Genomic DNA, 15573 nt, shown 5'->3' with positions numbered 1-15573 from the left:
AAATAACACACTAACTTTAAAGAGAAAGAAAAACCATGAATTCTAGCTCCATGTGGATTCTCTTTGAGCAATCGCCTGTATCAGATCTCTCTTTTGCACGCAATTAGCAAATCTTACAGCATGCCTTTCATTTGGCTCTCACTGTGGCAAAAGCTCACGTATCGGTATCATCATTCCCTCCCCAGGGGTGGCAACAAATAAGACCAGAATTTTTCTTTTTTAATTCTTTAATGAGATTCTTTAAATGAGATAATCCACAAGGATTTCAATTTAGCCGTGTCACAAATTTGACAGGCAGAAAAGGTACAAAAGATACACAACCTGAAGGCAGTGGCGGGTGGTGCGATTAAAAGCAGTATTGCACAATGCAGCATCACAAATAGACATCACATATATCCCAAATCAATGTCATTAACAAAGCAAAAAGAGAAAATGCACAACAGCCAAACCCATCTCATCATATGACCACCAACTATGTAAAAATGCCATCAACACAAATAACACAAACAGAATTCAACAGATTACAGTCAAGCTGCTGATGCTTGCACACTGACACAACCAGAACACAAACATCACTCACAGCAGCAGCAACAATCAGAGGCAATAATCAAAAGCAAATAAAGATAAGTAAAAATCATAAAAATCATTTAAAATTACCAAAACGTATCATTGATAGGAGACAAAGTCTGTCCTTTCTTTTTTAATTTTTTTTATTTAAAAAAATTTTGTAGGATTTTTCCATCTGAACCAGAAGCTCAAAGTGCTTTACAATGATGCCTGACATTCATCCATACACTGATATCAGGGTGCTGCCATGCAAGGTGCTCAATTGCATACTGGGACCAACTGCGGATTAAGGCCCTTGGCCAAGGGCCCTTAGTCATTTGCCAGTGTGGTGGGGATTTGAACCGAGGATCCTCTGGTTTTAAGGCCACCATTTAACCACTAGACCATCACCTCCCACGTCACACAAGATTGTCCATCAATCCTCCACAAAATCCACCATTGTGTGTTAAAAAAAAAGTTAAGTAAAAATTTGACCAAAAACATATGCACCTAAAATCCAAATGCCAAGAAAGCGTTTGAACTTAAGAACATCATTTTAAAGCTATGCTATGTGATAGCCTTGCTTCAGTTAGCTAACTTTTTAAATTAACTTTATTTTTATTTTATGACAATCCACAACATCATCCCCATGTGTCTGTAACAGAAGGGGGATTCACTTGAAACTCTGATGGCCTCAGTGAAGATTTCTCACTTGGAGTCTCATGGAACCTCTCAAAGAACCTCTCATCTATATGAGCAGATCTGGATGCAGCATATCTTATGGACAGTATAAATTACTTCATTGGCGAGAATAAATATATCAATAAATGATTTATACTGTTTTTATAAAATATGTGTAACAATTTTGTCATTCTTGCAATATTTAGACCAGCATAGAAGTCATTACTGGTCCCGATGGCCCTTTTCTGCCTTAAAGACATAATTTCCTTAGGTATTGATGAGAGTGGGTTCAATCCAATTCCTGTTCATGATGCATCCATGTTTTGTTGTTATTGTTGTCTCAGGTGCAAGTGCAACCTCCATGCCAATAGCTGCGTGTTTGATAAAGGGAAACTGGGCTGTGAGTGTGAACACAACACCACAGGACCAGACTGCAGCCGTTGCAAAAGGCACTACCATGGAAGAGCCTGGAGTGTGGGTTCCTATCTCCCTATACCCAAAGGAACTGCAAATATATGTAAGTATTCCAATATTTCTGCGATATGGATAATGTCACCATTCCTCTTGTGCTATCTTTTCTGTATGTGTCTCTTTAACATTGAGAGAGTGATGTTTCTTTGGATCAGATCAGCTATCTATAAGTTTTTTAATATGTGCATATCTACATATTTGTAGGATTTAGTGTACTAGAGAACCCCAATTGCAGGTATATGCAAACATGAGGCAGCTGTGTCTCATTATGTGATGCCGAATCGCCAACACATGACAAAGCGCCCATAACTGAAGAAGAGGTGAAGGAGAAGGCATGCGCTTTATTTTCATATTTTCTGTTATTGTTACATGTTCATAGTAGATGTTGTGGTTTAGTGGGTGTCTACCACACAAGCTCTGCTTCCTTCCACAGGAGCAGAGGTTTTGGATGCTTGAACAGAAGTGGTGACGTCATATTGCGTACTAGTTCTTCGATCGCTTACACCTTCAGATTTTTATGATACAAAGTCACACGTTTGGCTGGCAGTAAGCTCACCTTCCTACCTCACAAACACGTGCCTTGTTGCCCTTTGCTATGATTGTTAATATTACTCTACAGTGGTGCAAAAGTATCCATTTTTCAGAAAGCATGACACCTTGCAGAGAATATTTCATACAGTATTCTAGCTGTATGTGTATTTTTGTTCCTCAGAGCCATTTCTTATTCTTGTGGCATAGTCTGTTGTTGCATTATTGTATTATGCATACCTCAAATCTCCAGAAGTATAACAATGCAAACAGATTCTGCATAAATTGCAGGTGATGTATGCATGCAAAAAAAAAAACTTGTGCAGACCCTGGACAGACCTGGGCATCATGTGAATGGAATTGAACAAGTGTCCAACACACTGATGTGAATTTGGTCCACCTTGTGTTCAGTGCATAAATAGTGCAGTCGATGCAGTGCATTATGTCTTCTGCACTGTAAAACCAGCCATGTTAGACAAAGTCAAATATTCTGAGGAAACTTGATACCTCAAATGATTAAGTAAAGATAACTTTAAAAACCTTTTTCAACAAACACTTGATCATTGTAACAAATTACTACTGAAATTATAAGCACTTGTTAGATGTGTAAGTCTTTCACAGTAAGCAGTGCAAGTTTCTCATGTATGCAGTACATTTGATTGATTAATCCCTTACTGCATAATTAATTTGGATGGGACAGGTTTTATATGGGGAGGTAGGGTGAAGTAATTATTGCTAGTGCTCCTCAGTGATTTTTGTCACATCTGAATATACCATTTCAATCATCTTTACAAACTGTGCGCTCCTATGCCAGTCAAGATTCCACCGGCCTTTTAGTGTCTGCAAAATGATTCATAGAAATTAAGTGAAGTTGCATCGATACTGCATAAATGCACATCAGTGGTATCCTGTGGGAAAGGAGTTTTCTGACATTTATTTCAAGCATGGATGAATATAAAGAGGTATATATACTCAACAAAAATATAAACGCAACACTTTTGGTTTTGCTCCCATTTTGTATGAGATGAACTCAAAGATCTAAAACTTTTTCCACATACACAATATCACCATTTCCCTCAAATATTGTTCACAAACCAGTCGAAATCTGTGATAGTGAGCACTTCTCCTTTGCTGAGATAATCCATCCCACCTCACAGGTGTGCCATACCAAGATGCTGATTAGACACCATGATTAGTGCACAGGTGTGCCTTAGACTGCCCACAATAAAAGGCCACTCTGAAAGGTGCAGTTTTGTTTTATTGGGGGGGGATACCAGTCAGTATCTGGTGTGACCACCATTTGCCTCATGCAGTGCAACACATCTCCTTCGCATCATCCGTGAAGAGAACACCTCTCCAACGTGCAAAACGCCAGCGAATGTGAGCATTTGCCCACTCAAGTCGGTTACGACGACGAACTGGAGTCAGGTCGAGACCCCAGTGAGGACGACGAGCATGCAGATGAGCTTCCCTGAGACGGTTTCTGACAGTTTGTGCAGAAATTCTTTGGTTATGCAAACCGATTGTTTCAGCAGCTGTCCGAGTGGCTGGTCTCAGACGATCTTGGAGGTGAACATGCTGGATGTGGAGGTCCTGGGCTGGTGTGGTTACACGTGGTCTGCGGTTGTGAGGCTGGTTGGATGTACTGCCAAATTCTCTGAAACGCCTTTGGAGACGGCTTATGGTAGAGAAATGAACATTCAATACACGAGCAACAGCTCTGGTTGACATTCCTGCTGTCAGCATGCCAATTGCACGCTCCCTCAAATCTTGCGACATCTGTGGCATTGTGCTGTGTGATAAAACTGCACCTTTCAGAGTGGCCTTTTATTGTGGGCAGTCCTAAGGCACACCTGTGCACTAATCATGGTGTCTAATCAGCATCTTGGTATGGCACACCTGTGAGGTGGGATGGATTATCTCAGCAAAAGAGAAGTGCTCACTATCACAGATTTAGACTGGTTTGTGAACAATATTTGAGAGAAATGGTGATATTGTATATGTGGAAAAAGTTTTAGATCTTTGAGTTCATCTCATACAAAATGGGAGCAAAACCAAAAGTGTTGCGTTTATATTTTTGTTGAGTAGATAGATTTAGGAAACACATTTTGCATCTTTGGAACACCTGCTTTGGCAAGTGTGCAATGAGTAATGTGAAGAGCACAGCATGCATATAAAAATAATATTAATAATGTGACACATTACAAAAATGTATCTCCTGCAAATAAACTGCCCAAAACATTTAAAAATTGAAGCCCACAGATAACTTAAAGCTAGATAATTATAAAGTGACTTGAGACTAATCCATTCTGTCACAGAGCTGAGAACAAAGAAAAAAAGCACAGAAACCTGTTTTTACTTGTTTTGTTGTTGTTGTTGTTGTTGTTTTTAAGGGTTGACAGTGCAGGGGTGGTGGCCAAGTGGTTAGCGCACCTGGCTTTGGTACGGAAGGCTCCCAGTTCAAATCCCACCCCTTCCACATTTCTCCATGTAATGTGGAGTTGCGTCAGGAAGGGCATCCGGTGTAAAAATCCACCTTGGATTTGCTGTGGCGACCCCGAGTGCAAACAAGGGAGCAGCCGAAGGGACTTACTTACTTACTTACTTACTTTTTTAAGGGGTGACAGTCATGTGTATGGACTCTTTATTAAGCAGCCACTCCCATCTCTATCATTTATATTGATCCTTCTTATCCCATGCTGTTCAATCATATTAAATATTACATCAGTTCACCTCCCCATATAAAACTAATCTCATCCAAATAGGGCTAAGCTAAGTAATCTTTCAGTGATATCCTCCATTAGCATGGTGGAGAGCACTATGTCTCAAAGGAAAAGTCACGCTGTGTGTTGTGTGGGCCGCCAGAAGAGGAGGTATTGCTGGCCCACCACCAGAGGGCGCCCTGCCTGAAGTGCGGGCTTCAGGCACGAGAGGGCGCTGCCGCCTCACAGGAACAGCCGAGGTGACAGCTGTCACTCATCAACTATGACAGCTGTCACCGATCATCTACACTTCACCCCGGATAAAGCAGGATGACCACCTCCACCACGTCGCCGAGATTCGTTCTCCTACGGAGGTAATACTCTCAGCCTGAATATGCCAATATTGATTCCATAGATACAATTGTTGCAGCTGTCTCCCCGGAGGACCGGCGTGGGGCCGCGACTGCTTCGTTCTGCTTTCCCGTCAGATAAGTGTTGAGACAGGAGCTGCACGAGTGTGTTTAGAGGAGGAGGTGGAATTCCCACCATTGTTGTTACTGGGTGTACACACACCCACACTTGACTGTCTTTGCTCTTCGCCAGCAGTTACCAGATCCGACAACGCGGAGACGGTGGCCACCTGGGGGACTCGGGACCTGGCGGCTCCAGTATCCTTCGGTTCGATGGCGGAGGAAAATCGTGTGGTTCCAGTTCTTCTCTAGATGGGCGTCTCCTATCGTCGAGCCTGCCCACACGACACCTTTATCCATTGACTTTGTATTTATTCTATAATCTGCTGTGTGTGGTTGTGGCATTCACAACAGTAAAGTGTTCAAATTTAACTCCTTCTATTGTCCGTTCATTTACGCCCCCTGTTGTGGGTCCGTGTCACTACACTTTCCCAACACTGTGGTGACGTAAACATACTCTGACCTTGAACGTCTAATGCAATGTGAGTGCAGAACAGCCACGCTTGAGCAAGGCCCATGGCAACCAGGCCATGTGTGAGTGCAGCCTGATAATAGAAGCAAAAGACATTAACAAAAAGTGTCTTGGGAGAGAGGATGTTGTGATTCTTCCACCACCACCCCACCCCCATAAAAGATAAAAGATAAAGATAAAGATAAATAAAAGATGTAGGCTATAGAAACAAACTGGCAAGTCTAAGCAGATGGTTATTAAGCTGCTGACATGTACATCTGCTCTCTAAGTCCATCGAAGTCGATTCTAAATGAAGGTCTCGGCTCTACAACAGGAATGTGTTTGTGGGAAGAAAGACACCTCTTTGGGGTAATGGTGCAGATGGTAGAGTACGTTCTGAACTAGTATACTGGTGGATCAATGCCTTAGTACACCTGTGTGTTGAAGAGCCCTTAACCCTTAATGTTAAACTTCAGAAAGTAGTGTAGAGCAAGTAGCTCACTGGATAAGGAGCTGGTCTAACAATATTTAGACCTGGGTTTGAATCCCAGTCATGCTACCTGTTTGTGTCCTTGGACAAGACACTTAATCTGCATCATCACAGTCCACCCAGCTGTAAATGGACCCCAGCCAGGGCTGGTACAGTGATCTGCGATGGATTACTGCTTCATCGAAGTGGAGTCCTAGACTGTAATCTGCTTCAAACTACAGAGGATCAGCGCCAGCGGCCCGCTGAGCCTTTGACGGATTTATTTCTACTTCTTCTATTGTTACCCAAGCAGTATCAAACTGGACTCATTTCTCACTCTCAGAAATTAAGTGACAGGTCAGATCAGGAACTCTCCGTGAAACCGTTATGAGCACTCGCCGCTCATATCCACTTCTGCACCTTTTGTGTGTTTGTTTTCTGGAGGCTTTGAGTCGCGGGTCAATAAATTCCTCTGTGCATTAAATAAAAAGCTTCCATCGAGTTAACATCCCTATTTCATCCCTGTGACGGGTGTGAACTAAAACAGATTACTTTTTTTCTGCCTGTTCACATGGTGTCGTGCAGGCAGAAGGTGCTCTTTTGCATTATCCCCATTATAATCTTGGATGGGAGTTGAGTCACATTTATCAAATCCCACGCCTGAGGCAGGAGGCTCATTGCCTCAATAAATCTAACGCAGCCACTCAGGGATGTGGTGGTGGACGACCAGACGAGGCCAGATGGTGGAAGAGCTAGCCCTCTGGTCCTGTTTTCTTACTGATTTACCCTTGCTGTTAGAAAGTCTCACGGCATCAGTCGACTGGGGCTGACAGCAGGTTTTTCAGATTGTCTGATTTGAATTCTTACAGACACTGGGTCTGAGTACATTTGTACAGAAATGTGACATTGGAACAGATCCAGCAATTCCGTGGGAGAAAATACATGCAGTAAGCATGGCTCATCTTTTTGCTCCTCTGGATGCAATTTGTGGACGACGATTTGGGGGATTACACGGTTATTTGTGTGTTTTATGAGTCTGTTATTGTGCTTACGCATGTGGCATGTTTGATTGCGTGTTGGGGTTTGTGAGAACTTTTGCGAACCCAAAGGAGATATTGCTGGATTTATCCCAGCACCTCTTTCGTGTTATGAGTCTGCTGCTCGCCGCCAGATTGACAGGTCGTTATTAAAAAAAAAAAAAAAAAAACCCTGGCCGCATCTGCACTGAACTGATGAAACCAAAGTCTCCCCATATCAAAAGCAATATTAGCGCTTGTTTGCAGAGTCATAAAATGCAATAATGTTGCACATGGACGTGACGTAACAATATTGGTCCCGCAGGTGTTGAGCGAAGACATTTTTGTCTTGAATTATTCTTATTTCTCTCATAAGTGAAGCCTTGGTACCACAACACGTCTTCATGCGTTATGTGAAGCTCATATTTCCGATGGAGATATTAAACATACAGCCCTTTGCATCAAGACAAATACGCTGAAAGTGCAAAATGTAATTACATTTTAATAGCTTTCATTAATCATCACGTCTTCATTTTTAATCACAGAAGCTGTTTATCTCACAGGTGGGAACGGGGCGAGGTCTATCGCGTGTTAAAGCCCATGCACCTGCAGATGCATGGAATCACATGACCCTTCAGCTCATAAATTACAGCTCCTGGATTTCCTGCAGGCCAGAGCTGTCAAGAGGAGAAAGCAATTCACATCCAAGATTTCCCTGCAAGAAGGAGGAGAAAAGTGAAGAAGAAGAAGAATGACTGCCAGAGTTATGTTGACAGGCCACTTTGCAGGAAGCATCAACTCATCTTGTCATCCAAATCAGATTAAGAAGTGTTGCAGCTGAGCGGTTTAAGCTGAAACGCTTTCCGTGTTTCAAAGAGCGATATCGTTTGCCTTCCATTTTACAGACAACAAACGTTTTGGCTTAGGAACAGTACGATGACCATTTTCACCCCCAAAGGTCCTTTGGAGGAAGGTGATGGTGAGCATTGTACTAGGGGAGCTACGACCACTACCTTTGCACACACACACACACCCCCCCCCCCCTCCCCAGGACTAAACTAAACCAACTGTTTTAGGTTCCTTAGATGACCCCAAAACACAATCAGGATGTTCCCAAAAATAAAAACTGGCCTCAAGCCAGTTATCTAAGATGGCTGCCAAAATTGTTTTTTTTTTTGTTTTGTTTTTTTTGCTAAAACGCCTGTACACAACATATAAACAAGTTAAACATCACAGAGATTCAATGGGAAGACCATTGCAGGTCACAGCAAACTCATTTGTGATTAAACTAAATTCATTCATAGGTTTAGGATTCAAAATGGCGTCCAAAATGGCCACCAATAGACCCTTATCATTAAAATACATAGTAGGAACAAACAATAGGCTTAATAATGACAGAAATCATTGGTGTTTTAGTGAAAAAAAAAAAACAATTTTGGTGTTCATTTTGGATGCCATCTTGGATATCTGGCTTGAGGCCAGTTTTTTTGGGGGGGGAACATCTTGATTGTGTTTTGGGGTCATCTAAAGAACCTAAAAAAGTTGGTTTGGTTTAGTCCTGGGGGGGTGTGCAAAGGTAGTGGTCGTAGCTCCCCTAGTATTGGGCTTGAGACCAGAGGATCCTCGATTCAAAACCCAACCAGACTGGAAAATCACTAAGGGCCCTTGGGCAAGGTCCTTAATCCCCTAGTTGCTCCCAGTGTGTAGTGAGCACCTTGCATGGCAGCACCCTGACATCGGTGTGGGAGTGTGTTTGTGTGAATGGGTGAATATGAGGCATCATTGTAAAGTGCTTTGAGCTTCTGATGCAAATGGAAAAGTGCTATATAAATGCAGTCCATTTACCATTCCTTTGCAGGCTGCTTATTAATGGGTTCGATAGCCTACAAAAGTTCTGTTAAAATGAAATCAGATGCAAAGCTTCACAATGCAATGGAAGTACAACACAAACAGGAGGTTCTGCCTGGAGGACTTTAAGACTTGAAACACGGCTGTGATTATACCTTCCAGACTGCAAGCATGAGGGATGCATGTGGGAAACGTCCCAGATGTGTGTGTGTGTGTGTGTGTGTGTGTGTGTGTGTGTGTGTGTGTGTGTGTGTGTGTGTGTGTGTGTGTGTGTGTGTGTGTGTGTGTGTGTGTGTGTGTGTGTGTGTGTGTGTGTGTGTTGCATTGATTGTACCGCACCCATCTAGCGAAGAGATCCAGCATCATTTTGACATCATACCAGCAACATTAAATAAATAACACCTTCTACTCGAATTACTATGAAAGAATTCACAGATATGGAAAACATAAACGGTTGCAAGGAATCACTTTCTGCTCTTCATTTTTCTGAATGCTCCTCAACTAAACCCACAAGGAGCTCTGTGACTGACAAGATCTGAATTTTAAAAGTAATCAAACAAAATAAACACTGATGGTGTCTGTATCAATACATATATATTTATATTTTTAAGTTTATAAAATGTTCGACATGAGGTGTGCTGTTGGGTGGAATGCAGCATCAGCTAAAGAAGACAGTAAAAAATAAAAGCATGAAAGTAAATTCACACAGACACACAAACGTCCTACCATATCTCCCGGCATGTCGTGATTCAGCAGCAGGAAATATACATTAATCTATTGGTTCGTGATATTGTAACAAAAAGCGGCACATTTTCGTAACGGGAGCACAAATTCATTCTAATACATTCCGTGATGGCTGCACAAAACTAAAAGTGAAGCGGGAGGGTTGCGGTGGTTATGGTTAGGGTGGGGGAAGGAGTAGGGTTAATAATAGTGAGTTTAAAAAACTTTCACGACCGGAGCACGAAAAAAAATTTGAGACTGAGTTGCAAATGTCACAGCAAACACAAAGATGATGGGGAAAGTTTGAGCAGTGATGCAACACAAACACAGCTGAAATGCAATGTGTGAATACTAACCCGATCACATGGCAAAAACGTGACGACGTTACAAAAAGGGATTTAATATAGTCGTTTGGGCGGGCGTTTGTTTGGGAATAGGGTTAAAAATTGTGACCGAAACTTGACCGCATCATGAAAATGTTGTGACGGTATTACAAAAAAAACATGAGACTAGGCTGTGAATAGACGCACGCTGTCTGACGTGACGTGACTGTGACACATCACGTTGTTAATGACAGATTGTTCAGTGCATCGTGCTGCTGCACTGTTTATCGCTACCTGATCGGCAAAACTGAGTACATTTGTTTATTTACTTTATTCATGTTTTTACTCTTAAACTAGCTATATGAGGTCTGTTAGAAAAGTATCAGACCTTTCTATTTTTTGCAAAAACCTGATGGATTTGAATCACGTGTGCTTGCATGAGCAAACCTTGAACCTTCGTGCGCATGCATGAACTTTTTCACACCTGTCGATTGCGTCATTTCCTGGTAAGCAGCCTTTGTGTGGGACGTGTGTTGTGCGCTCGGCGGATTTTCATTTCAAGGAAAAAGACAAACGACTGGAGCAGCACCGCATCAAATTTTGCCAGAAACTGGGCAACAACCAGGTGGAAACCTTTCGGAAGATTCAGACGGCTTTCGGTGACGATGCTTCGGGCATCACACAGATTAAGGAGCGGTACAACCAATTTAAAGACGTCCGCACAACGGTGGATGTCCACGCTCTGGTCAGCCATCAACATGCTGAAATGACCAGATAATTTCCAAAGTGAACACTGTGGTGATGCGGGACCGTCGTGTGACTATCCGAGAAATTGTGGAAAAGATCGACATCAGCACTTTATCGGCACATTCCACTGGGACAGAAGATTTGGCCATGAAAAGAGTGGCTGTGAAATTCATGCTGCTGCTGACGGCGGCGCAAAAGCGCCTCCGTGTTGGAAGTTTCACAGGACATGCTGTGACATGCCCACCTCTTCCACAATTTCTCGGATAGTCACACGACTGAAAAGTCACCGAAAGCCATCTGAATCATCCGAATGGTTTCCACCTGGCTGTCGCCCAGTTTCTGGCAAAATTTGATGCGGCGCTGCTCCAGTCGTTCCGTCTTTTTCCTTGAAATGAAAATCCGCCGAGCGCACTGCACATGTCCTCACACAAAGGCTGCAATCGACAGGCGTGAAAAAGTTCACGCATGCGCACGAAGGTTCAAGGTTTGCTCATGCAAGCACACGTGATTCAAATCCATCAGGTTTTTGCAAAAAATAAAAAATAAAATAAAAAGGTCTGATACTTTTCTAACAGACCTCGTATTTTCACATTATTCTACTTGCAAGGCACTGAAAAGTAAAAGTTAAAATCATCTGTGCAAAACTTCTGTTTGTGTTGTTACGTCGATTGTATTGTGAAACTTTGCAAAGCGTTTCTTTGCAACCTTACCTGTATGTTTGTTCTAACTCTTTACACTGAAACCCAACAACCAGGTTGAAAAGATTTGATTCTGCTGACATTTCGTCACTCCCAGACCTGTTATTATCATCAGAAAGAGGCAGTCTGGGCATCAGCACGGCCAAGCCTGCTACCCATCAGTGAAGACAAGTCCGATCAGAGTTAACGGGCTGCAAATTATTCACATTTTCAAAATTTTCAGCCAAACCTAAGTGCTGGTTCTTTTGTTTTGTCTTTCTGCAGGTATTCCAAGTAATCATGGACCAGCACGTAAGTTGAAAAAAAACCTTTTCACTTGGCATGCTGACGTCTGTGTTTGTCTGACATGATTATCATTATTATTCATCAGTTTGTTCTGTGTGTTTGTTCATCAGTGAGCCTCAGTTGTTTTGAGAAAATACCTGAAAATCCACTGGAAAGAGGTTAAAAAAGTTTCAATATTTAAAATGTACAATATCTAGTGTAGGTGTTGTCAACCCATCGATCTTGATCATCATCACATGCAATCACAAAACATGAGCCATGTTGATATTACACAGGTATGCGGCTGCGATCATACTCGTACAGAGTTGGGTAGGATTACTTTGAAATGTAATCAGTTAGTACAAAATACAGAACAATCCGGATACTTTTCAGTTACTTACAATGCAACCTGAATACCTTGAAATTACTGAAAATAGTGCTAAAATATGTATACTAAAATTGAAAACAACTGCAATTTTCATTTTTTATCTCATAAACTATAACTTAAATTATGAATTCTAACAAAGTATCCCAAACCATCCTTACCTCCATTTTTAAATACTTACTTTGTTTTTACATAATTGAGTATTCAGATTGCATTGTAAGTGAGCCAAAAACCTTCCCATTGTATTGTATTTTGTATTCAGTAACTGATTATATTTTAAAGTATTCTTACTCAACTCTGTACACGTATGTACATGTCATTGTGTGTGTCAGGTAACACGTTTGACACCCATATCGACATAAGCTTATAATGAATTAAGACAAGGACCCCAGTGCAGAGAACCACAACAGAAGGTGCTCCAACAGCAAACATGACAGACAGGACAGATGGTCTAAAATTCAAGCTCGGGTCTAGTACTCAGTAATGACTCCAAAACTATCTCACCTTATCTGAGAGAGTTAAAAAAAATGCACTTGCTTCCAATAAGCATATTTTCAATTTATTACTTTAATTTGTGTAGTTTGGAGAGGAATGGAAAACCTGACAACTGTTTTCTATTACTCACATGCTGGTAGTGCACCTGCATCAAATCATGAAAGTCTGCAGTTTGCAGCTTTGGGTGTTTAAAAAACAGACCATGTGACAGATGATTTTGTGGGACTCGGAATTGACATATCAAATGTGATGTTCTTTTGACCTATGAATGAAGTGCGTATCAAAAAACAATTCTACTAAAAATCATTAATTTAATCATTAAAACAAAAACGTCACCTGATACATCTTTGTGTTTAGTCATGGAAAGTGATGTTTAATTATCTCTTTTATAAAAAAAATATTCAAGTTTGTCAAACTTAACCAAACTAGACAAAGTTTTCAAAAGATTTTTCAGTTTTCTGTCTGTTTACTGGAAATCACTTGTAGTTAATTATGCTGATGAATGGATTGGAAATCATGCTGTTGTGTTTCATTTCTTTCGTAATTGTCTTTGCTTTCTGAACTTCACTGGTTTGTGTTTGTGTCCATGAAAAATCACTGGGGAGAGTGGCGAACATCAATGTGTAATCCATCACAGCAGTGTCACATCAGCATTCATGTTTGTCCATTTTACTTTTGTTGTGATGTAACGAGGTGCAAGTGAAATTAATTATTGCATTGTGGCAATGCAACTTACAAAAATAAACAACAACAAAAAACTCTTGTGCATCTCTTCCAGGGTTGGGACCAGGAAGCAGAGTTGTAGTCTTACACACCTCTCTGCAGCTTCTCTCCCCCTGCCATCCCCTCATTACCCCATCCCCGTAGAGACGGTGCCTGCTCCCAGACTACCAATAACCAGCAAAAATCTATTTAAGCATAAAAATTCAAAAAGAAAAAATAATATAGCACCTTCTACTGCACCACAGACTAAAACAGTAAATGTGGTCTATTAAACATTAGGTCTCTCTCTTCTAAGTCCCTGTTGGTAAATGATATAATAATTGATCAACATATTGATTTATTCTGCCTAACAGAAACCTGGTTACAGCAGGATGAATATGTAGTTTAAATGAGTCAACACCCCCGAGTCACACTAACTGTCAGAATGCTTGTAGCACGGGCCGGGGCGGTGGATTAGCAGCAATCTTCCATTCCAGCTTATTAATTAATCAAAAACCCAGACAGAGCTTTAATTCATTTGAAAGCTTGTCTCTTAGTCTTGTCCATCCAAATTGGAAGTCCCAAAAACCAGTTTTATTTGTTATTATCTATCGTCCACCTGGTCGTTACTGTGAGTTTCTCTGTGAATTTTCAGACCTTTTGTCTGACTTAGTGCTTAGCTCAGATAAGATAATTATAGTGGGCGATTTTAACATCCACACAGATGCTGAGAATGACAGCCTCAACACTGCATTTAATCTATTATTAGACTCTATTGGCTTTGCCTCAAAAAGTAAATGAGTCCACCCACCACTTTAATCATATCTTAGATCTTGTTCTGACTTATGGTATGGAACTAGAAGACTTAACAGTATTCCCTGAAAACTCCCTTCTGTCTGATCATTTTTTAATAACATTTACATTTACTCTGATGGACTACCCAGCAGTAGGGAATAAGTTTCATTACACTAGAAGTCTTTCAGAAAGCGCTGTAACTAGGTTTAAGGATATGATTCCTTCTTTATGTTCTCTAATGCCATATAACAACACAGTGCAGAGTAGCTACCTAAACTCTGTAAGGGAGATAGAGTATCTCGTCAATAGTTTACATCCTCATTGAAGACAACTTTGGATGCTGTAGCTCCTCTGAAAAGAGAGCTTTAAATCAGAAGTGTCTGACTCCATGGTATAACTCTCAAACTCGTAGCTTAAGCAGATAACCCGTAAGTTGGAGAGGAAATGGCGTCTCACTAATTTAGAAGATCTTCACTTAGCCTGGAAAAAGAGTCTGTTGCTCTATAAAAAGCCCTCCGTAAGCTAGGACATCTTTCTACTCATCACTAATTGAAGAAAATAAGAACAACCCCAGGTTTCTTTTCAGCACTGTAGCCAGGCTGACAAAGAGTCAGAGCTCTATTGAGCTGAGTATTCCATTATCTTTAACTAGTAATGAGTTCATGACTTTCTTTGCTAACAAATTTTAACTATTAGAGAAAAAATTACTCATAACCATCCAAAGACGTATCGTTATCTTTGGCTGCTTTCAGTGATGCCGGTATTTGGTTAGACTCTTTCTCTCCGATTGTTCTGTCTGAGTTATTTTCATTAGTTACTTCATCCAAACCATCAACATGTTATTAGACCCCATTCCTACCAGGCTGCTCAAGGAAGCCCTACCATTATTTAATGCTTCGATCTTAAATATGATCAATCTATCTTTGTTAGTTGGCTATGTACCACAGGCTTTTAAGGTGGCAGTAATTAAACCATTACTTAAAAAGCCATCACTTGACCCAGCTATCTTAGCTAATTATAGGCCAATCTCCAACCTTCCTTTTCTCTCAAAAATTCTTGAAAGGGTAGTTGTAAAACAGCTAACTGATCATCTGCAGAGGAATGGTCTATTTGAAGAGTTTCAGTCAGGTTTTAGAATTCATCATAGTACAGAAACAGCATTAGTGAAGGTTACAAATGATCTTCTATGGCCTCGGACAGTGGACTCATCTCTGTGCTTGTTCTGTTAGACCTCAGTGCTGCTTTTGATACTGTTGACC

At 41.0% G+C, this 15573-nt stretch overlaps 1 protein-coding gene across 3 annotated transcripts in view; it reads left to right on the top strand.

Annotated features, from left to right (window-relative positions):
- Window positions 1–15573, top strand: part of LOC117522020 (netrin-G1-like) — a 185390-nt gene that overhangs the window by 149892 nt on the left and 19925 nt on the right. For all 3 annotated transcript variants that reach the window (XM_034183387.1, XM_034183388.1, XM_034183386.1), the window contains exons 4-5: window positions 1572–1744; window positions 11938–11964. In XM_034183387.1, coding sequence (XP_034039278.1) covers window positions 1572–1744; window positions 11938–11964 — 200 coding nt within the window. The remainder of the gene's footprint in view (window positions 1–1571; window positions 1745–11937; window positions 11965–15573) is intronic.

The sequence above is a fragment of the Thalassophryne amazonica genome, chromosome 12, assembly GCF_902500255.1.
Source record: "Thalassophryne amazonica chromosome 12, fThaAma1.1, whole genome shotgun sequence".
Lineage (NCBI taxonomy): Eukaryota > Metazoa > Chordata > Actinopteri > Batrachoidiformes > Batrachoididae > Thalassophryne > Thalassophryne amazonica.
Note: the sequence above shows the minus strand (reverse complement) of the source record. Positions and strands in the feature narration are given on the sequence as shown.